At 28.5% G+C, this 25,947-nt stretch overlaps 1 protein-coding gene across 9 annotated transcripts in view; it reads left to right on the forward strand.

The window, feature by feature from the left end:
* LOC142328426 (uncharacterized) overlaps window positions 1-24,967 on the forward strand; it is a 225,623-nt gene extending 200,656 nt beyond the window's left edge. For 7 of the 9 annotated variants that reach the window (XM_075372155.1, XM_075372160.1, XM_075372161.1 and 4 more), the window contains 3 exons: window positions 12,004-12,355; window positions 20,961-21,225; window positions 22,176-24,967. In XM_075372155.1, the coding sequence (XP_075228270.1) occupies window positions 12,004-12,355; window positions 20,961-21,193 (585 nt within the window). In that variant the 3' untranslated portion in view covers window positions 21,194-21,225; window positions 22,176-24,967. Of the gene's footprint in view, window positions 1-12,003; window positions 12,356-20,960; window positions 21,396-22,175 lie in introns of all 9 variants that reach the window. The other 2 variants (XR_012757269.1, XM_075372162.1) reach the window with 2 other exon arrangements.
* Window positions 24,968-25,947: the final 980 nt, after the last annotated feature.

A 25,947-nucleotide genomic window follows, 5' to 3' on the forward strand; every position in this document is an offset into this window, starting at 1 on the left:
ATGCAAATTATTTCTATCTTTAAGTAAATTCTCATTTGATTTTCAATTTCTGAGTTCAGATGCATTACACACTGTTCATTATAGAGTGAATTTAGTAATAGACCCTATCAGTGAAGATTATTTTTATTGTTTTTGTAATAATATACAGCTCTTTGAACATTTCAATTAATTATATTTTAAATTAACATTAAAAGTAATTAGTATAGTTTTCTGTTTTGCATGTGGGTATCACATTAGGGTGGATGCTGCCATTTACTACATTGCAGTTTAATAAGTGTTCTTTAAACATTGTCTGATATGTTTATATCACAGCCAATAATTTCAGACAGAACATGTACCTCTATCAGTTGTCAGTAATCACAATATACTTGTTAGTTTATGCTGAGTTTTCTAGTTTCGTAGGAAAAAAGTGAGAAAAAAAAATGTAGTTGATGAGGAACCTTGCAATCGATCTCATGTGTGGTACGTAAGTTTTGATAATGTATACTTATGGAATATTGGTTTAAAGCTTACAGGGTAAAGCTGATTGTTAACAGTGATAAACTCTATATTCACCTTCATTCTGTCTAATAACAACTGCTAATACAGCATAAGTATTTCTTACCTCATTTAACACAGGATCAGTTTCAAGGTTATACTTAAAAAATATGTATACACTAATATATTGTTATCCTTATGACAAATGAATCATCTGATTCTTAAAAACTTCATGTTGATCATAACAGTGAAGGCTGTTATCGGCTGTTATCGTATCCCTTCATTCTGTTTTATTACTGTGTTGCTATCTTAAGCAGGTCATAATTTTCAGATTCTTGCTCAGCGATTCATTAATTAATTTTTATTCTTTAATTTATGAGTTAACTTTTTTTCAAACATGCAATGCTTTATCATTTTTAACAAGCTCCTAATGCATTTAAATTATTTTGATGACTTACGCCGTAATCAGAGGAGTTTTTTTATAATCTAATAAAATGTTATTCACAGTCGTATATAATATTATTTTATATATATTTTAAATAAAAAGCTAATGGTTAGGATAATGTTTGAAAAATGTTCCTCCATTATATCAAGGTTGATAAGAAAATTTGTTGTTAGTAATTTAATTACAAATGTTCACCAATGTTTACAACATGAAATAATTGGTTTTTAACTTCTCTTTATTTAAAGAAATTTAGTAATCAATTTTATAAAATTATTTTGAATTTTTATCATTTAAAAATGGCAATATAATTATTCCAGATATATACATAGTCTTAGCAAAACTTTAATTTTGTGCCTTTTTTTAATTAAAATTTTCTACTTATATAGTATGAAACTTTTAAAAACACATCATTGCAAAATGAAACAATGTAACATGTTCATATTATGATAAATGTGTTGTAGGTATATTTTGCTTAACTGTTTGCTTAACTCATTCAAAATAGGCTACTGCTCAATATAAACTTCACACTATTATCAACATGTGTTTACAAATTCACTCAAATTTTTTATTTGCTTTTGGAAACCTGCAGGATGGTAAATGTACTTTGATTTATTCAATCAGGTGGTAAAGGATTAGTGGTACTACCATATAATATTTGGTTAAATATAAAAAAAGTTATCCTTTGTTGTTTGTACTTATGGCGCGCCGGTTACAGATGGATTTCTTATGTTGCCTGATGTTCTGCCCGGGGAAACTATAATGTAATCATTTATTATGTATGTTAGATTGAATAGTAATCCCAACTAGTATAAATTTGGCAGTATTCTAGGTGGTTATGTTTTATTAAAAACTGTTTGTATTTATTAAAGCTTTGAGACTAACTTCTGTCTATAGTTTCACAGTATGTTTTCTACAATTGAGGGGAGATCCATTTATATATACATTAGGTTAATTTTGTTTAGATATGTATGATGTTTTTGTGTGTGAAGTTAAGCAGTATATAAAATAAATAGTTTTGTAACAAATGAGACATTAATTAGTTGCTTCACATTCTCTCCCCCCTCCATTACTCCCACTGAACCCTCCATTCGTATATATGTAAAATATCTAAGGTACTAAAAGTAGTACCAGAATTATTTTTTCTCAAACCACCAGGTTAGTCTAGTGGTGAACCCATCTTCCAAAATCAGCTGATTTTGGAAGTCGAGAGTTCCAGCATTCAAGTCCTAGTAAAGGCAGTTACTTTTATATGGATTTGAATTCTAGATCGTGGATACCGGTGTTCTTTGGTGGTTGGGTTTCAATTATCCACACATCTCAGGAATGGGTCGAACTCAGACTGTACAAGACTACACTTCACTTTACACTCATGCATATCCTCATTCATACTCTGAAGTAATATCTGAATGGTAGTACTCTGAAGTAATATACACTCATACATATCCTCATTCATACTCTGAAGTAATATCTGAATGGTAATTCCCAGAGGGTAAACAGAAAAAAAAGAGAGAGAGTTATTTTTTCTGACAGTAATGGTGCTCATTTTATAGCCTGCCCCTATCATGACTAGAGTGATGTCATTTGTATGGCTGAATATCACTGAATTCAACCATAATTTCAAAGGGTTAGACATTATGGATGATGCAATGGCTATTAAAGAAGACAATGGGAAACCACTTAACTTCTCACTTTTCCTAATAAGCATAACATTAGATACTTGATATGCTTGAGAACCATTTTCAGGAGCGACATTTCACTTTTATCAATTCACATACATAAATTATACTTTGGTAATTAGCACCCATAACATGTAATAATGCTCATTTATCAGCAGCAGTTAGAATTTTGTTTCAATTTTACCTATGTTTCATAAATTAAATTTTCATGGCGACAAATTTTTTAACATCCATCTTATTACTTTCTTCGTTAGTTCCTTAATGATCCCTTAGTCTCCCTTTTTTGCGTATACAATATTTCACGCAAGTTTTGTGTTTTTTTTCTCATTTTGTTTCTGCAAAATGAGGAAAAAAACAGTGAAATCTTTCATGGCAACAACCTCCATAAAAGACCAGTATTTCTTGAAATGTAAATAAATTGTAGTACTGACAATGGTATTATTGTTTTACAATACGACTACTCCTTAACCTGACTGAGACCATCAAATATTCATTGAAGGTGATGACTAATTCCTTGCTTCTTTTTCATATAAAATTAAACGTCGGTTACAAATTTAATGTAACAAGGAGAAAATTTTAATTCTACTACAAAAACTTTTCAGTCATTTACAAAAATAGATATAATTTTAAAAAAATTAGACAAGAAAATATAGATTTAAATCATATACAAAAATTCATTGCTTATTCATTCATTTTTATAGTCACTATGCCCAAGTTATTTATCATAGCCTACGTTATAGAATGCAAACTTCTAATATTACATAGCAAAACAAAAATTTTAACAATATTGTAAAATATTAATATTTTAATATTAAAAATATTGTTATGTCTGCCGTCAGCAAGTTGGTGGCAGTCAAAAGTGATTCAGTTGGTGACAGACTTAAAGTTCTGATTTTGTCATTATTGCATTCAGTTGAGGTAGGCATGTAATTGTACATCTGTCTTATTTTAATGTTGTTTCCAACTTTTTATCTTTTAATTTCATTTGTAAAATGTCAGGAAAAACAAAAAATAAAAACATTATATTTAGAAATGCGATTAAAAGTAATTAAAGACACTGGATGGACTACTATAAAGAGATTAGCGAAAAAATATGATTGTGGTAAAACACAAATCCAAAAAATTTAAAAGAAGAATAGTTTTAAAATGCTAATAAAAAAAAAAAAAAATAGAAACTTTTCAGCTGTACAAAGAAGTGAATGATTTAACTATGGCTTGGTTTTAAGGTGCCCAAGGACGAAAATTATCTATTAGCAGTAAACTTCTACAAGAAAAATGACAAGTTTTTCTCAACAATTTCAAATCAAGACATTTACTAAAAGCAGTGGTTGATTGGGAAAAATTCTGCCACCAAAATAATATTGTTTTAAAAACTTTGTGTAGTGAAAGTGAATCCATCAGTGAAGACATAGTGGCAGATTGACTACACTCTCAAGGACATTTTCAACATTGACAATATGGGACTTTTATTGAGCTTTAACAAACCTAGACATTCATAAGTACTAATGTGTACAGTACTAAAAAAAGTAAAACAAAGAATAATAGTGATGTTGTGTGTCAGTGCTATTGGAGAAAAAGAACCTCAATTAATAATAAAAATTTCGCTGTGGCCAAGATATGTCAATTTGTTGTAACTGAAAGTAGATAGAATGGTACGTAAATTGAAAGGCTTGGATGACAGGCTCCATTTTCACTGTTGAATTGAAAAAAAAATTGAATTTATTTCTAGAGAAAAGTGCTGCTAATTTTGGCGAGTGCCCATGTCATCCAAAATTGTCGTAAAGGAGTGTTTATTTTACTTGCTAAAGTACATTAAAAATGTGTTTTAAGAAAGGTGGTATTGATTTTGGGTTACCCCAGGAAGAAAATATGAATGAAGAAACTGTAATTCACACTAAAAAAGAATTTATAGAACTAGGTCAGTAGATTGGAGTTGACATTAATTTTCACTTTAATGTAGATGATAAGGTTGAAATTGAAAATGATTGGAAAAAAGAAATTCTGGATAAGCATGCTAATACTGCTGCTTTGAAAAATGCAGAAAAGACTACGATGAAAAAAGATGAAGAATCCCGGCTTCTTTTAGATGATGCTTTAATTTGTGTAAGCAAATGGTTGTCTTAAGGTGATTTCACTGTGTAATTGTTATAATTAAACTGTATTGTGTTATCCTTTTTATTCATGGTGTTTCTACTGATATTAATTGTTCTGTTATTTATACAATAAAATTAGAAAAACATTCTGATACCCATGCCTGATGTTATAACAGTTCATCTAAAGAAATCTAGTCTTTTAAGTATAAATTATGTGGTTGCATTATAATTTTTCCCCCTGATCATAGTTGCTTTGATGCATTATGAGACTATTTCAGTATATGTAGAAACTAAACAATCAATGGATTACTAGAGCAATATTCACTAAATGAATGAGAACATAAATTTTTCCTGTCGTAGGCTGAGGTCTTCCCTCTCCCATTTACCTCAAAGATAAAAAAATTAGATTATTAGGTATAATCTTGAAATGAAACTACTTGCCCATATATTGCATTTATAAATCACATTTTATAGATTGAAAAAACTCCACGTATTTGATTTCAGAGCTTAAAAGTTACCCTTTTTTGTCTTATAATTACAAGAAATTTTAGTTGGTTTATTCTCAGTTATTGTAAAAAAGAATTTATTTCTGTAGAATTTCAGGAAATTTTACTATTACCTAACTCAGCTTCAATAAGATTTTTATATAAAACAAACACTTTTTTAAAAATAATGAGTTTCCCTTTACCACAGGTTCGGCACCTAAATGCACACAGTTTTCAATCAAAAATAATTTTTTTTAAATTCTCATTTTTAAGTGTCTGTTGTACTTGATTTTAAAATATATCAGAAACTTCTTTTAAATCTTATTTTTTACTTTAAAAATGCATCTTATCCTTTTTTCCAACCAATTTGTTTCAATAACATATTTTTCAAGTTTGGTAAAAGCTTGTTTTCTACAAAAAAAATACTCATTTCATTGAAAAAAATGTTGTGCAGTAAAGATAATTTTATAATTTATAAAAAAGTATGTTTGTTTTTTCTCAGTAAAATGTGATCTTTTTCATGATATTAGAGATTATACTTCTCTCCCTCTAGCAAAAAAGTAGTTGCTTTTAATTGGGAACTTGCCACCATTGTACTTTCCAGTGTTGGTCAATATTCTCCATATTCACTTTACACTAAAAGGAGTGTTAGAATTCTTTGCTTATAAGGCTATTTAGAAATTTGAAAGGATTTTTAGAGTTCAGAAAAAATTTTAACTTCTGTCATTGGATGGATCCAAACAAGTATCTTCAACAAAATATTGATTTTTTCAAATAAGTCACCAAAGCATTTTTTTTAAATTTTCTATTTTAAAAGAAAATCAAAATTCTTATGCATTTTCTAACAAAAACCTGCCTTACAGGGAAGGTAGATGAGTGTACAGATGTAATAACTTGATGTAGAATCCACTTATTTTTTTTTTTTTTTTTTAACAAATTGGCAGTTTTCTTCATTTTTTCCTGAAGATATGCCAGAACCTAGGGATAAAAATGTTAATTTTATTGTGAACTTAAAATAATGCTTTTGATATCAAAATAAGCTTTGACTTGCTTATTTGTGCTTTTGTAATCCTCTGTCTGAAATTTTTTTGTCATGGTGGACTTTAATGAACAGCATGCAGCCATGAAGTTTTGCTTCCTACTCAGGAAAAATGGCCACAGAAATGATTGTGATGTTGAAAACAGCTTACAAGTATACTGCTATGGGAAATACTCTAGTGTACAAATGGTTTTCACGTTTCAAGAAAGGTGGTATCTTGATTGATGACCACTGCATTCTGGATATCCTTCTACTTTCTGGACGAACAAAAATGTCAAAAAAATTTGGGCATTTGTTCTTGAAGATTGATGACGAACCATTGAAGAAATCAATTAAACAAATTTTATTGGAAGATTTGGAGATGAGAAGGGTAACTGTGAAGTTTATGCCTCAGCTCCTGACTCCTCCACTTGGAATGATGCCATGTTTTAGTAGAATAATCCCAAACTGATCCAAATTCTTTTCCAGGATCATTATTGGTGACAAATCTTGACGCTAAGGTTACGACTCCCGAAAACAACATTCTAGCTAGTAGAAGACTGCAACATCACCTTGCTCAAAAAACCTTGTTAAATGAAGTCAAACATCAAGACAACGCGATGCTTATTTCATTTATTTTTTCGATTCGAGAAGAGTGGTGCATTCGGAATTCATTCCGGCAGTCAGGACTGTTAACCGGCATTTCTACCGGAGGTTTTGAGAAGATTGTGTAACAGTTTCCAGTAAAAAAGGCTTGACTTGTGGCAGACAGGTGACTGGTTTTTCCACCATGACTATGCACCTGCTCACATCATACCAATTTTTAACAAAAAATGGCATGACTCCTTTGCCCCACCCCTGCATTTGATTTAGCTCCATGCTTTTTTTATCCTGTGAATGAAGAGGGACCTGAAAGGAAAGTGTTTTGCTGATATGGATGAGGTTAAGAAAAATACAAAAATACAAGATGTTGTCGGGCATCACAACAGACAGATTTTAAAAAATGTTTGGAACAATGGAATAAAAGATTGGACAAATGTATTCGCTATGTTGGAGAGTATTTTGAAGGGGATTAAAGGTTTTTTGGGAAAAAAAAGATAAAACTGTTATTTTTGGGTACCCCCTCATATGTAAATTTAGCTAAGATGTCTCGATTATACCCATGCATACACATGTGATCACACAAAAGACAAGCAGAAGTGAGAAGAAATAAGTGTGTATGAGGGCGGTTCAGAAAGTTCACGGCCTGATATAGAAATACCACTATTAAGTACAAATGGTAATTTGTAGTTAATGTAATATCCATTAGATGGGCATACTAAGCAGTTTCCAAGATGTCTTCTCAGTTATTTAATTGTTGTGGTTAAGAGGTAGTAGATAAGTGTTGTTGTTTTGTGCAAACTGGATAATATCAAAATTCAAGCAGTAATAAAATATCTTATTGTGAAAGGTTTAAATCCAAGTAGTTAGATTCAATATTAAAGGAATCTTCATCGTTTTTGATCGTAAAAAAGCAGGAAGCTGAATTCAAATGCAGTCAAACCTCCATCTTTGATGATGAGTGTTCAGGATGCCCTGCTACAACCGCGACCAATGAAAACATCATAAAAATCCACAATGCAGTATTAAAATATTGATGATTGAAGATATGCGAGCTTGCACAGATCTTACACAAACATTTGGATATGAGAAAGCTATATAAGTTGGTCACCACAACCAAACAGTGGATCAAAATCGGTAGAAGTGTTCCAAAGAAGGAAAAAGTGTTCGATCAGCGAGAAAAGTCAAGACCACTATTTTTGTGATGTTCGTGATGTGATACTCCTAGACTATCTGGAAAAAGAAAAACAATCACCAGAGTGTATAACCCAGCATTGTTGGAGCAATTGAAGACCATTAAGATTTGGGCAAGAAAAAAGTGCTTTTTCACCATGACAATGCACCTGTGCACACATCTTCTGTTGTTGCTGCTTAAATTTATGAACTGCACTTCAGATTGCTTCCGCATGCACTGTATTAAGCTTCAAGTAATTATTTCCTGTTCCCAAATTCAAAGAAATGACTTGCTGGGTGAAGATTTGCCTCAAATGGCAAAGTCATAGCTGAGACAGATGCCTATTCTGCAGAGCTTGAGAAATTGAACTTTCCGAACCGCTCTTGTAATGTTATAGTTACATACCTAATGTACGTTACATAGGTATGAAAACCTTTTTGTTACATGCATAAGAATGATCGAACGATATAAGCTATTTATGTAAAGTAGCGTGAGAATTAATCCAAATACAGGGAATTTTTTTGTTTATTTCTATGTTGTGGCTCCATTGCTTAACCACACACATTCTTCTCAAGTTACCTTTGTAATGTGAGGTTTTTCTTTGGTTATTTAGCAATTTTCATCATATAAATAGTGTTTTGTGAATGTTTATTTCATTTTTTATTACAAAATCATGTTTTTGTATTATTTGTTCTGTATGTCTTGAATATATATTAATGGACATAACTCCAACAAAGTGTTTGAAAATTGTTTCTCTTTCTGAGCCTACCAGTATGACACATCGGTAAATAGCTTCTGAGTGTAATGTTGGACTGGCGACAGGTAATGCTATTTTAAAACCATATAAAGAAACTGGTTTTTTTCACCTTAAAAGAAAATAAATGTGTCTGTAAAAGAAAAACCACTCCAACACAGGATAGGTTATTAGTGAAAAAAGTAAACTGGATCTAAAATTATCTGTTGTGTACTTAAATCGAGAATTAGTAGCCAGTGGAACATATTTACATGTTACAGCTATTAGATGCCAACTTCTTCCAGCTAGACGGAAAGCTTGTTGGCAGTTAAAAAGCTGCTTCAAACATCTACACTGTGCAAAAAAGGGCTCTTATGGATAAAAAAAGATTGGGAAAATGTTGTTTTCTGATGAGTCACATTTTTATAATTATTGGCAAAGGGTTCCATATGTTAAAAAAGATCAGATAAAGATAAATCACTGGCTTGTATTCAACAGTCAGTTAAACATATTCAGAAAAAATGTTTTGGGATATCCAGAAAAAGTGTTTCGCATTTGAAGTAGATTATATATTAAAAAGTGATGGGTATATCAAGATTCCGAAGGAAAGTGTTGTGGCACAACTTCAAAACAAATTCCTACAAGGCAAGGAGTGTTCCAACAAGGTTTCACTCATAAAGGGGAAAAATTTCTCTAAGAACGAAATTAAATTACTCCCATGGCTAAGCAACTCCTCAGACTTAAACCCAATTGAAAATCTTTGGGCAGTAGTAAAAAAATAACTCAAAAATGAATTATGTCACAAAAATAACCTCACTAAAGGAATAATACCGATATGGTTTCATGATGAAGAAATGAAAAAAATGTCGAGTATACTTGCTCCATTGATGCCAAATTGTGTACTTGAAGCGATTAAGAATAAAGGACAACATATTAATTACTAGATATTCAAAAATTTTACTGCTATGATTCTTTTCCAAATAAAGTTATTAATAAACCATACATGTTCGGATTAATTTGCATGTTACTGTATACTTGATTATTATATAAACTATTCAGCTGTGCAGTCAGTATATTAGATAGTCCCATCGCTTCTTTAGGAAGAACATGCTGAATATTTTTTTTTTCATTAATAACTATTCTGTCAGCTTTGTTTTTATTTAAGTGACTCATTCGTATAGTCATTATAATCTTGTATATTATAAAAATTAAGTTCACAATTTTTGAGTAACCATTTTTCCACCTATGCAATCACAGATGGCTTTGCATTAAGAATATGCAATAAAGCTTCTAATTTTTTTAAATTATGTTTCAAGCTGCTTTTATTTACTTATAATATTATAAGTTAAAAAAGTTGTCTATTGAATTTAAATGATATCAGCTGTAATTTCTCCCTCTATGAGATCCCATCCATGAAATCTTGTTCATACTTGAAATCTCAAAACACTTATTACATAAATTCAGTTATATATCATTAACCATTTGCAGTAGGTTGATTTTTGGTTGTGGGAAGTTGACGCTGTTGCTATTGAAAATGAGTTGCTTTTTCAAATCTGATAAAATACTGCTTATCTTGATGAAACTTAGTAGTTTGGGAACTTCAGATCTCAATGGATAGTCAGTCAACTCAGTCAGTCTGTTAATATTTTATTTCAACCAGTCATAATATTTAGCATCTATAGCAATGTGATTTGCCACTGGCACATCTTCCTAATAATTTTTTTGTTTCACATCAATTACGTGTAGTTCACAAAGGATTGGTTACTGTCATTAATTTTATGTTTGCTACTACATTTTAGGCAGATTGTTTAATTAGTCCATTTTTTCAATATGGCCAATTCGTGCACAATTTCCACAAGGTCTAACTAACATTATGATCATTGAATTCTGATAACTTTCATAGTTTCCTCAGCTGTTATGTCATAACCACAGAATGACCTCTGATTTCATCATTTAACACTTATTATGCTACAGATAATAAGATCTTGTATTCCCTCATTTAATAGTAACAGCCATCAGTTTTTCAATTACATATTTTACAGAAAATGATGCTGGCCATGTGATCAAATGTAGAATTTTATTTTTCCTAGTCATCACTGTAAAACATCTCAGGTACGTGCTCTCATTTCAGTGGAAATACACTGTGTCTGATAAATGTTTATTTTTCTCACCTTGAATCATTTCTTTTAGTAAGTTATTTTTCTTCTACTTATTTGCTATTTAATATCCCAAGAAAGCACATTTGACTTTTAACAACTTATCAATTTTACGTAGTCGCCAACCTCTTCAGCCAAGGCCACTATAGTTGCTTCATGCAGCTTAGATTTCTTCTCTTGCATGCTACAATGTGAAATGCTACTTTTTTTGCTGCTTACATTTCATTTCATCTTTGCTATTAGTATTCTAGCTTCATTACTTTTGAATTGGCAGAGTTTATGCTTATGTCGTGATGTTCTGGGCAAACCATTAGGGAATTGTCAATATAAAAACCATTATCTAATCTATCAAAATCACTTCTACCTTTTACAAATTATGCACAAGTTGCTTTTAAATAACATTTATTTGTGGCATTTAAAAAACTACTTCGAAGGCGTGTCTGAAATCATCTTATACACTTGTTTGCTGCCATATATATGAATATAAAATAAATCACCGAACACCAAATTACACATTAAACGAAAATTGTGTTTAAAAGTCTACTAAAAACAATAAATAATTATATACTCTTAGTTAATAGTATATAATATAACAATAGCATAATAATATAATAACGTAAAATATAATAATAGTACATGCTCTTTTTTCAATGGAAATATATTGTCTGTGTCTGATAAACAATTTGTAATGGCTGATAAATGTTTATTTTTCTCGCCTTGAATCATTTTCTCCTTTTTTCATTATTTAGTCTTCTGAGCAAAGCACATTGACAGTAATCAAGTTCCATCAATAATAAGCGCTAACATTTTAGCATGTTTAGAGGTTATGTTCATCTAGACTAATAGTATACAATAAGACAAAATAAGTGTTTATATTGGTATAAATGTGAAGAAAACAATAATTTGCACAGATTCATACATTTAATGAAATCAGCTAATAAAATCAAAAAATGAAATTTTATTACAAATACACCTAACAATTACGAAGCACAAACCATTTAAACTTAAAAAATCACCATCTTGGCGATTAATCACTTTACTATGAATTTTGATTTATAGTTAAATATTTAATTATTTATTTATTATGTGTAATGGTTATCTTCTATTTTTTCTTAGTGGATTTTATTTATTTATTTATTATTACAGCCTTTACAACAACAGCAAGTCCAGCAGCAAGCTGTTCAACAGCGTGGAGGACAGATGAGTGTAACAATGGTTAGAAGTAACATGGCTGGGCAGACAAATCGTTACCCAAATCCAATTCAGCGTCCTATTCCGTATCAGACAGCTGTAACAATACAACAGCAGTCTGCTAATAATTCTGCAAACAATAACAATGCTGCTCATAATAATGCCAATAATACAAATAACAGTAATAATAACAATAACCAAGGAAGGCATAGACAAAATACAAGAATTCCACAGACTTCAACCCAAGCATTGATTAATAAAATGCCACCATCTCCAGCTACTTCTCCATACTATTCTGCTGGTCAGGGTAAGTACTGTTACGTCAAAATATCCAAATCCAATTAGTAGTTTTGGATTATAAATGTTAATTATAAAAATAACAGTTTTGAAAAGTTATGTACTTTGTTCACTGATTATACTTTCTACTCCTACCCTGGATAGTGAAAAACCATTTATACAGAGAGTTCCATAAAGAAACCAACACAGTTTACAGGTATTTCCTCTCATCAAAGTAATGAAAAAAGTTCACATAAATGAAATGCTTTGTTAGCGATTTGAAACTAGCCCAGAATTCAGCTCTCCTGTTGAAATGAGGTTGTATTGAAATATTTAGGATGTTAATTGAGGGGCGTAAATAGTGTGTTCCTATGGTTTTTGACTTACAAATTTGAATAAAATAGGTTCCAGAACTGTTTCTCCAGTAGTTTTCATGATATCCGAAGTAAAACTGAAAAGTCTGTTATATGCAGATAACATGCAGACTGATTTTTTGTTTTCAAAGAATTTTATTCTTAATTTATTTTGAAGCTATTTGTTTCCAGCTGATATAGTTATTAGATGTTATAATATCGTTTTCATAAAATAGTATTTTATAAAATAGAATCAGTTCATATTAATAAAATGTAATTTTAATTTACCACAGACAGCAGTTGTTTAAGTTTCAGAGGACTTACTATTCGTACCATTGAAGCTAATATAATTATTACCTTAATTTGATCAAGACTTAAATCTGAAGCTTGCCCAACGATATTTACCATATTTACCTGAATATGTAATTCATGCTCTTCTTGTTAAAAGAAAATGTCCAAAAGAAAAAAGATCATATGGTGAAACGAAAAACTTATATACAAAAATTCAGAATGAAAACCTCATTCAGAATTTCTTTATTATAAAATAAAAATACTTTTTAGATTAAGTTCATCTAGTTTCAAAGATTTAAATAATGGACATTTCTAAAATATCTGAATTAATAGTAGGGAAAATTAATGATAAAACAAGGAAATTTGATTTTTTTTTTTATTAGTGTGAACTTTAATTTATTACCAATTATTTTCTATTTTATAAAATTATCAAAACTAGAAATTAAAGTTGAAAAGTCTAATCTGAAGAGTATTTAAAATAATGTGAACAAAAGAAGCTGTTGTAAATTTTTACCATCCCATCCTTTATTATAAACCCTATTGAAGAATTAAAAATTACAATGTTTGAACCATATGATTGAATAATAATGTAGTAAGCCATACAAATGTTTTATCATTATTATTCAAATGGTTAGGATTACTATTAATGGAAAAGAAGAGAGCGTTTAAGTTCTTTAAAGATATCGCTTATCTCTTATTTATTTTCAATTTAAAAAGTGCTACTCAGCAATAAGCAAAAACAATATCCTCTGGCTTCCCTGTTTCAAACGACTTTATTAAATGTTTTTCCTAATGCATTGACCTAAAAACAGCCATTTTATTAAAATAATTAGATGAACAGTTTACATTGCAATTGAATAAGGCTATGTATATATATATATATATATATATATATATAAAACATTGTAAGTTCTATTATGTGAAAATAGCCAAATCCAATCAGTAGTTTTAGATTATTGTTAATTACCAAAATCACGTTTTTAAAGTTATGTATCGTAGTTCTACTTTATTCACTGATTATGCTTTGTACTCCTACCCTGGATAGTGACAGGGTTTCCCATAACGAAACGAACCTACTTTACAGGTGTTTCCTCTCTTCTAAGAAATGAAAAAAATTCACATAAATCACAGGTCTGGAAACACTTTGTTAGCAATTTGCAGCTAGTGAAAGATTTTGCATGGATTCAGCTCCCCTGGTGAAGTGAGGTCGTACTGAAATTTTTAGGACGTTAATTGAGGAGCAAAATGTTTTTAGGATGTTAATTGTGTACATGGAAGGATAGCTGAAAGGATTCACGGAATATTTGAACACATAAGAAGCTAAGCTTTACAAATTTTAATTCCATCTGTATTTTTCTTCTTTGAACAAATTATTTATCTTTCCCCAGTAAATAGACTTACTGAAACTTAGCTTGCCAGTGTTACAGTAAATGTTGTAACCAAATTGAAAATGCAGATTTTGAAATTTTATATTTAATATCAGATAACAATAGGTTAGATCAAGTTATCTTTTTGGTTTTACCGAATATGTATCTTGAAACCATCACTTCTACAGTTAATTGAATCCTGTTTTTTTTTTAATCTTTGATGCTGTGCACATTATTAAGAAAAATTAAATAACCAGTTTAAATTAAAATTGGTACAGCAAATAATTTACAATCATAACCAATAGTAATTCATGAAAAAATTTATTTTTATACAGAGTGATGTACCACATCATGCAAATACTTTTGGCAGCTAATTCTACATGTAAAAATAAAGAAAAAATTACTTATAAACATAGGTCTGGAAATCTTTTGTATAAGTTACAGATGATGAAAAATTTCTCTCAATTTCATCTCCTCCAGTAAAATGAAAGCATACAGAAATTCTTGGGACACAATTCTTGGTAAGCTAATTTTTTATGGTTTCATATGAAATTCAATTTGACAAATTGAAAAAAAAATGATCCAAGAACTGTAACTTCTGTAGTTCTTTTAGAAAACCCTGGTGAAAAACTAAAAAAAAAAAAAAACAAACTGGAATTGAAAAACACACTTTTTTACATTTAATATGTAATAACTTTAATAAATTCCCAATAAACAAATAAAACTCTTTAATAAAAGTTGTAGGCAATTTAATTCTAAATAGAATAGTATAAATAAATTAAAAATGAAGTAATAACAGTTAAATAAAAAAGGACTTTTATATAGAGCAATACAAAACTAAATTTAACGGGAAAATGATTCTTAAGTTTTATTAAACTGTTTATTGGCGATTTAACAAAGGTATTACAAGTTAAATATAAGAAAGTGAGTTTTTATCTGGTTTTCTAAAAAAAAAAGACTAAGAAGTTAACAGTTTTCAGACTTGTTTTCAATTTGTCAGATTGAATTTTATAAGAAACCATCAAATTAACTTATATTTTTGCATCCCAAGAATCTCTATGGCTTCATTTCACTGCAGGAAATAAAATCTGGGTGAAACTTTTTACCAGCTGTAACTCATTAATGAAGCACTTCCATACTAATTTATGTACTTTTTTATTTACTTTTACATGTAGAATGAGCTGCCAAAGTGTCTGTATAATGTGAAACACATATACAGAGTGATTTACCACATTATATATATAAGATATGATGTCGGTATATATATATTTTTTTATTTTATGGATAAACTATTGTAAAAATCCTTAAAAAACTTTAATTTATAACCAAATAGAATGAGTTTTCTTTCATTTATAACCAAAAGAGTGTTAATTCCATTTAGTCAATTTATCGCTAATAGTGAAGTGTGAGAAATTATTATTTCTCAGACTGAAGTCATAAATTCATCATTATTTCAAGAAGTCTTAAAATGAATAAATTGTATCATATTATTACTGAGTTCTTACCTTAAATTAAATGCAAAGTGATGTCATTTTTTTTATTCCTTTTAACATTATTTTTTCATTCTAGGAAAAAATAAACTTTCTGTAAAATGAATGCATAACTACACTCTATTAACAGTAATATTTGAAACCTGTAAATGTATATTCTCAAAAACACTAGCATAAAACCATTTTTATATTAGGCCGTCATAACTTACATATATTTAGACATGAACATAAAGATTTGTCCAGCTTAGGTTGGTTTTTGAAAATTTAACTGATGATATTCTTTGAATGAAAAAAGAATAAGCTAGGCGTAGATCAATGGCAGCTGGCCTACTGATTGAACTTTGTCCCATAACTACCTTCCTGCCTGGTGACTAGAGAAAGCTGTGACTTAGCAGAGTCTAGTGATAGAATGTTTATAACTAATTCTTGAGTATAACTTTTCAGAGGATTGTTCATAAAAAAAAAATATTAAAGTGGGTTCATAAAAATACATTACATTATCGTTTCTACTTTCCCTATACTAAGCAAGCTATATAATTATATTTCACAGCTTATGTTATATATGGTATAATACTTAGGGAAAAGTATGCCAGTCAGGTCAAATTTTTGTAGATTTTGCCTAGATCATTTTTGCAAATATTGACATCCAGGACCTTCTTTGACAAAAAAACAGAATATTAACATGAAAAATTTTGGAAGGACATGTAAGTTGCCCATTTGTTTTTCTTGACACTACAGATCGATGAGCTGATTTGGATGAAATTTCATATGTTAATGTTTGTATATGTTTGGATTGATGCTGTTAAATTTTGATCATAATCAGCCTTAAAGACAGGGAGATACAAACCCCATGAGCCCTGCCCATATCTTAAAATTTTACTCAAAAGGCCAGATAAATTTTTTACATAATTTAATACTATTAGATATTTAAGATACTTTCTGATGTGTTTTTTTGTATTCAAACCTCCATAAAGGGTACGATGGCAAAAACCATACTTTCTTTTTTGCAACTTCTGGATTCATTATTGTAATAATTAAATGATCCATTATGCTGGTATATCATTTTTTTGAGAAAATTTCACTCAGGGATGGGATTAGTCAGCCTAATTTATCTTTTCTCTTTCTTTTTGTCATTTATCATTTTGCTTGACATCTTCTGATTGAGTTAACTAATGTTTATGAAATTTTGTACCATGACTTGTAAATATACATAATTGATGCCAATTAATTTTAGTTTCAATCTGTCAAGGAGGTGAGAATTACATAACCCAGGTTCCACATCTCAAAATATTATTTATAAGAGCAGAATAATTTTTTTACATAGTTCTTTACTTGTGTGTTTACATACTTATTTATGTTTCACTTAAATTTTCTTACTAAGAAATAATCTGTCGAGGATGAAGCCCTTGAAGTCAGATTTGCCAGCTTTTTTTTAGATTTTTTAATCTGTAATAACATGAAATTATTACAGTCATAGACAATATTGTAAATTACAAAAAAAGATTACCAAAACCATTGAAGCCCTCGAGTAGGAAATGGAACTGTGGTTGAAAAATAATAAAATGTTTGCATATCATAATACAGTACATTTGGAAAGTTGCTGTGCACTGGAATAATGGAAGTATAATGACAAGACTTTCATAATTATTAATTTTTATTTTTAATTCATTATTTTATAGAATTTGATATTACAATAACTGAAATAGTTTATAGGTGTTGAAAATGACCTCATCCAACATCAATACAACACTGCACATGTTTCAGTTTATTTTCAAACACTTTAATCAGCTGATGTATGTATGCAGTTTATTGTGGTTTTTAATTAGTCAATAATGCGTGGTCTGTTGCAATACATTGCTTGTTTCACTGCTCCCCTGTAGACAGTAATCTAAGGGAGTCAGATCGGGCAATTTTACAACTCCTCAAAATTATTTGTTTACCAAAGACGTATCATAAAAAAGTCATTGACCTGCTAGCTGTGACGCTATCTTGTTGGAACCAACTGCAATTGATTTCCACTTCTGTTAACTGACTAATGAATTTAGTTAAAACAGCACAGTAATGATCACAATCAAAATGTATTTTTAAAAAAGACTGGATCCACGATATATGTTCTACTCACACGAACCCAGACTCCAATCATCGCTTCATGTAAAGATTGTGTAATCATGGGGGTTAGTTTTCGACCACAATTGTGTATTTTGTGAATTTTTGTACCCTATCAGATGAAACAACACTTGACTTGTAAAAAATGTAATATCGAGGATATTTATGGAATTTTGGTCAATAAAACGTTTAAACCATTGACAATAATTTAGTCTTCTGGCGTGATCTTTAGGTTTTAGTTCTTAAATACACGTTATTTTGTTTGGGCAAAAATTTTAATTTCTTTTCTTACAACTTTACATACAGTAGCAAGTCTGATAGCTTGCTTCTGTGCTAACTTATGCATTGATATAGATGGACTTTTTGGCCATAGCATCCAAAATATCAAGCTGCTTCTGTTCATTTTGTGTGGGTGGTCTTCCACTTTAATCAGCGTTTTTAACAGAGCCTGTTGCTCAAAATTTTTTGATAAGAATTTGAACTGCATTGCCATGAGGACAGGAGGAGTATTTGTAAACTTTTCAGAAAACTTGTGCTTCACTAAATCAGTATACTTTGTCACCTTCACGAGAGACGTGTTCAACGAGAAAAATGCATTTCTCTACTGAAAGAGCCATTATGTTTCTCACAACTATTGATTCTGATAAATGAAACGAAGCATGTTCAATCACAACTCAGCAACTGACGTCTTTGTTTATTACTGAGCAGTGTCCAACGAACGCACAGGACAACCAACCTAACACCAAAAGAACTGAATGCACCACATAATTCTAAAGCATACTGCAGTGATTTTCAGAATGCATTGTATATATAACTCTAAGGCAGTAAGTGCATCGGAAGGATGGATTTCCAGTTTTAGTTATGAGAAAAAGATGTTGTACAGCTAATGATTTTTGAAAATAATGTTGCTTTTATTGTTCTTTTTGTATTCGATTTTATGTTAGTACTATATGATTAAAAAACGTCAAAACTGATTTTTTTTCTAATCCCCTTCAAAACTGAAGTACTACAGGTGAAATTAACTTTTTTTTTATGAAATTGTGTTCGTTTTCTTGTTTTTTTTTTACCAACCTTTCAAAGAAAAGTACAGGGATCTTCTCTGATACCTGTCGCCTCTTAATTAAATCATGTACTTGATTAATGTTTTCCTGAAAACTACAGCTTCATTTAAGTACACATCAAATATTAATTAAGCTGATTATTTTAAAATGTATAAACATTATTTTTTAAATTATAACAATAATACAGACAAAACCTGCAAAATAATTTAGCTTAATATTTAAAATTAAAAAAAGTAGTAAAAATATTTTAGAAAAAGATTTTATAAAATGTACTTTCAGTAAAACTATACTTCTGCAATCTTTGGTATTGGATTTATACTTAAATGGGCCGGTAGTTTTCATGAAAGTATGAGTTAAGTAGATGATTTAATTCATCTGAAAAATATGTGCGGTACCGCACAGTTAAGAGCACAAAAAAAGGTTTTTCAGATGAATTAAATCATCTACTTAACTCAATAGTTTTACTACAATAGGTTTACTAAAACCTCAATAGTTTTACTAAAATCAATAGGTTTACATCACCTCACCAACCAAGTTTCATAAAATATGTTAAAGCAGACAAAAAAAATCTTATATATATTTATATAAACATAACCAGGGTATTAGTAGCTATTTCCAAATTCTTTGGAAATTCGTTAAAAAATTTTTTCATAGTATTTCAGAAGTTTCTTCATAACCTTTTCAAGAAATTTCACCACACCAATGACTTAAACCACATAGTAATGCCATTTTTCAGTTCACTATCATTTTCAAACCTTTCTGATGCAAGCACCATTTAAGGTAAAGAAGAAAAAAATGAGTAATTGCTGGTATTAAGTCAGGGTTGTTGGGTGAAGATTTCCCAACAGAATTTTTCCAATCGCCTAGCTGTTGGATTTGCCATGTGTAGCTTGGTATTGTCAGGCAAAAACTCAATTCTGTTAGTAAACATCTAATGTCATTTCTTCTAAAAATTTTTTATGTTTCACAATAAGCATCTGCATTCTTAGTAGTTGGTACCAGTTAATTCAACAGTCAAGACTTTTTCCACCAAAAAACAGTAGCCAATAAGCTTCTATACCAAACATTCTTATTTGAATTTCTTTGGGCTAGGAGATAATGAATGCTGAAATTACATCAGCAGCTGCTTTGTCTTGATGTTTGAATAAAAAACCCAGGTTTCATTTCCGATAATATAGTGATTGTACAAATCATCTTCCTTTTCATAACGCTGCAAAAATTCATGCGCTGCAGCAAGACAGTTTCCTTAAGTGCGTTGGTTAACATCTTTGGCTCCCAACTGGCGCACAATTTTTTATAGCCCAATTTTTAAGTCAGAACTTCATAAATCAAGGATCATAAAATATCAGGGAAGGACATCATTGAAGACAAAATTATGACATGGTAAAGCGCCAGTTATCCCAATTCTTTCAATCAATGTTCATTCGTTATCACAGCCAACTGCTCCATTCTTAATAATAAATATTCGTTTGCCTTTCCTAAAATTTCATTTTAATTTGTACTCCAGAAATTTTCTGAGCACTTCAATTGAAAAAAATTAATGGATGGATTTTTTCTCCATACCCTTTTATTGTGAAGACATATTAAGTGTGGAAGGTTCATAAGATAAAAAATTATATCGCTCAAATTAAGAAACATGAATATTGTCAAAGACAGAATTATATAAACATGTTTTATTTATGATATTCTGTTTATAACTAAAATGAAAACCAAAAAATTTCCAAATTTACTAAAATTGGATTTATGTTAGTGAATTATACCGTGAAGATTTTTATGAAAAATTAATTAAATTAAATTATAAGGAATAATTTTTCCTGTCAGTGAAAATCTCATTAACAGTAATTTTGATGAGTCAAGATTATAATAAGCGAGGATGGAGAACTTTCTATCCTTTCCACCTTTTGTTTTGATATAAAATTATAACTCTAACTTTTTTTTAGTTTTATATAAAGTCTTCTGTATTCGCAGGTGGAGGTGGCACTGGTGGTAACACCGGCAATAATGTGAATGTAAATGTGAAATTAGATGGATCAAATTCGAACACAGCTCCTACTTCTAATGCTGCTGGATTAGAATCGAAAAATGAAACCGTTTGCAAAGTAAATGATAATTCAAATACAACAAATAAACAATCTGCTACTATCGTTGATAATACAAAGGATTCCCACGACGGACATAATTCTTCTAACACAAACGATTGACTTCTTTTAAAAGATAATATTATAACTACTTTGTAAGGATTTGTCTTTTTTATTTATTGAAAAAAAAAAAAATCATTTGAGATTATTGAAAACTGAGTATTTCTGAGAGATGAATTATTTCTGATGGGATAAGATATTCTGTGTAAAATTATTACATCAGTGCTAATAACAACTATATATGTTTATTATTAATTACTTAATGGTACTAACATTTGTAACTGAGTTTTTAAATATATTTTTATGTGTGTGTATGTGTGTGTGTGTGTGTGTATATGTATATTTATATATATATATATATATATATACATACTAAAAATATCTGTTATTCTTATTACTATAACAGATGTATTAATACTGTCTTCAGGTACAAGCTAGTAATAATATTTCATAATGTTAATTGCTCGCAGTATGTTTTTTTTTTTTTATTATTCTACTATTAAAACAATTACTGTGGTAATTTTTTGAGGATCTCTTTTGATGATATTTTTCATTATCATGAAGAGTCCATTTTGCATCGTGCAATAATGAAATGGATGAGAAGATAAAAAAATTTTGCCACTAATGAAAATTTGATATTTTGACCTGGTGTACTGCTTACTTTCTTTTCCTACAGCTGTTAATATGTATTTTTTTTATTGTCATTTTATATAAATAATTAATGGGATTTGTATTGATATTTTATTATGAAGAATTATAATGACAGAGTATTGTTGTTATTATCGTTCAGCGTTTATCTCTGTCTTTAAGAAATAATAACTGTATATATTTATATAATAATATACCACACTCATTTTTAATATGTGTTGTGTATTTTTCGTATTTATGATCATGAGTTCTTTTTTTTTAATTGAATGAATAAAGTAATTGTATAAATAATTGTTTATATATCGCCACCGTTAACAATATTTATATTATTTATTTACTTGTTTGGCAATTCATGGTTTATCGATTCCTTTACTTAATATTTTTTTTCTTTCCATAGGATTTGTGAGAAATAAAGAAATTGAGTACTGAAAGACAAATAAGAGGAAGAAAATGGATGTGCTTGTGATTTACTATGAAATAATTTAATAATAAAATGTTGGTTGTTTTTAATGGGTTAGGGACTGTATGTATAATTTTAAAATATAATTTTCATAATACAAATATATTTTATACACATACATTTAATTTTTGTTTATGTGCATTCAGTAAATAATGCTGTTAAAATGATTTGATAAAGTAAATTATTTTAATTAATAAATCGGCAGTCATTGTGATGCTAGTTCCTTGAAATGAAAGTGTGCTCTTCAAGACGCCTTTTTATTATTATTTTATTATTAGTTTGGGGTGCTGTGTTATATAAATGATTCTAGTAGTTCTTTGAACATTTGTAATTAATTAACAATATTGCAAAGTTAATTTATGGTATATTGGGTTTTTTTTCAATCGATTTCATTAAATTTTACATTATTGTGTTATGTTATAGACTATTATTATTACTATTACTATTATTATTATTATTATTATTATTATTATTATTATTATTATTATTATTATAAACATGTAATACTTTTTATTTTTACTTTTATTTTTGCTTATGTATTATAATAATTATATTTATAAAAAATCTTGGATGTTATCTTCATTGATAGTTCTATCTGCCTTGTAATCGCATTATTTGATTTCATTGTTATTTTGTTTGTCAGCTGTTACGTTGAATTATTATTATTATTATTACTATTTTTATTATTATTATTATTATTATTACTATTAAGCATGTTTTGTGTGACAAATTTTTTCATTGTGAAAATTGTGTCACAAGAGAAATATTTAAAAAAATAAAGTAATTAAATTATTACATAATAGCATCAAAAATCGTTTACAATTGCATGGTGGACAATTTTTCAATGTGAGCAATGAAAAGGTATTATTTTATTCTTTTATTTAATTTTTCATTTTATAATTTCCTTCATGCCACTGTGATTGAAATGGTATTATTGTATTATTAATTATTTAAAAGAATTATATATTATCATTGTTACAATGTATTTTGTTTTTACTTTGCTGTATTTGTTTATAAAAAAAGTTGTGTGATAATAGTTGAACAGGTATATATATATATATATATATATATATATATATAAATTGCTGTTACATTATAGCATAGCCTCTTCCATCTTTTACTTTTTCTTTCTTTTTTTTATAAAGTTAACTAGTTAATTTATTGATTGTATATTATTTAATATTACTTATTATTATACTACACATTTATATTACTTGGCTGGTATATGATTAATGTTATTTGTGTGTTATTGATAATGATTGCGATAAAGAAAAAAAATTGGGACTTAATTACTGTTTGTGATTTGTGGCAATAGAAATTGTTATTAGAATGCTGAGATGTGTATACTTATATGTTCTTTGTTGGGTTTTTTTTATTATGTGGAGATATTATAATGTAATACTCTAGTATCGTATATAACACTGTTAGATAATCTTAAAAAAATCTTGCAATGTTCAGTTACATATGATTACATGAATAATGAAACATGAAATGAATTTGATGAAGATGACATAATACTATTAATCTTACTACTACTACTACTACTACTACTACTACTATTACTGTCACATGTATTGTAATGGTAAATGTTTTAATTTTCTGCTGCTTATAATATGACGATGTTTTAATAATTAAATGATGGGAGTGGTTTATAATTGTGGGAGTGGTTGTAATTAAATAATGATTGATATTATATAATATAAGAAATACAATTCAATTGACAGTTATGTATTTCTTCTGAGGATAATCTGTTGACATATTTATATGAAAGTAGAAAATGAAGGAGGAAAATCATTTTGTTACAGAAATGGAATCTATTAATTGACAATTTGATTTAAACGATCTATAAAGATTGATCTCATGATTATTGATGTTAGAAAGATCATTAGAAAGAGTAAATTGTGATCGTTGTAATCGATCAGTTAATATATCACATAATATAATAATTGTCCTGTCTCATCGTAGTGTAGATTAATTAAGAAAAAATCTGTTAATAGCAGAAATGGATTTATCCTCTTTTTTTATATAATTATATATATATATATATATAAAATGTACCCATAACAACTACCTACTACAACTGCAGGACAAGATGTTTTATGATCTGGTGTATTGTGTTTTTATAATGAAAATAATGGATGGAATCTTCTTTATCTTTAGTAATTTTAAAGTATATTCTCATCCGAAGGTGTGTTAAATAAAATAACTAAAAAAGGAATAAAGACTTGTTATTGATCTTTAATGATAAGAATATTCATATTATATTTATGAATATTTTTTATTATAGCTATTATTATTATATATATTTCCTTGTTATAAATTATTGAAATTATTAATTCCCATTATTACTACGATTGCTGATACGATAATGTATTTACAAAAAAAATTAAGAAGCTTAATGTGTACAAAGCCAAAATAAAATTACTTAAAACAAAATATAAATCGATGATTATTGAATTGTTGCGATTTTTATTCATTGATTGTCTCTAATTCCTTGTTTAATAAGCTCAAAAAAATGATGCTGTTATTAATAAATAATAAGTAGTGTGTATGTGTATATTGATCTAGATAGAAGGTATGAGAATTAATTAATGTCAAAAGATTGATGATTTATATTAATAAAAAATAACACTGGACTATTGTTATTTTTATTGATAAATATATAAAAACAACTGTTAACTGTATTATAATAATAATTATTATTATTATATATAATTCCTAGACTTGAATATTATTTTACATTACCGTACTATGATCATCATCATCATCATTATTATTATTATTATAATAACTGTTATGTAAACTATTACTGTTTCATTCCTGTTACATTGGTACACAAAATAATAATATTATAATAAAATAAAATAAACAAACCTATATTATTTGGTTTTTTGTTTTTTTCTGTTAATGTATTATTATAGTGTTGTAATATATTAACTGACAAAATACCAGTTTCAATGTAATTGCCTTGTAAATTTGATTGATTGATTGTAAAACCTTTTTTTTAAAAAAAATACAAGATTTATTTGAAAATCATTTTTAAATATTATTATTAATATTGATTTTTGTTCATTTTTTCAGGTATGTTCTAATATTTCTTTGTGTTTGTTTTATTACTCAGAAATTGATATTTTCATGAAAATATGTAGCATATAATAACCTATCATTATTTAAATTTTACAATCCGCTATCAGCTTGGTATTTAAATGAAACGGATTATCCCTTTAATAGGCTAACCTGTTTGTGCCAATTTGCATATATATGAATTTGCTCTTCTCTGTACAGGATTTCACTTGAAATAATTTATATATATATATTACTTTGTTTTTATTATAATACTTTGTTTATATATATAAAAGTTTAGTTGTTATACGCATATAATGTAAATGAGAGTTATCTCTCTCATTTACATTAGGGATGTTCCCTGAACATCCCTAATCCCTAAACATCGGACTCCTAAGCATTATTTTACACTTTTCTAACTGTTTTAAAGCCATGATAAAAGATGAAACTAGCATGATGCCGTATGATAATGAAATAAAAAATTGTTTTATTCAAATCATGTTATTTAAATAACTCACTAATTCCTATCTGATTGATCACAAAAATTTTTAAATATTTACAAATTTTTTTATCTGTACAGAGAAAGAAACAAGAAAACCGAGAATAAAAAATAAAGAATTTCAGGACGTGCTCTAAAAGTAAAAAT

Source organism: Lycorma delicatula, chromosome 7 (assembly GCF_047948215.1).
Source record: "Lycorma delicatula isolate Av1 chromosome 7, ASM4794821v1, whole genome shotgun sequence".
Taxonomy (NCBI): Eukaryota; Metazoa; Arthropoda; class Insecta; order Hemiptera; family Fulgoridae; genus Lycorma; species Lycorma delicatula.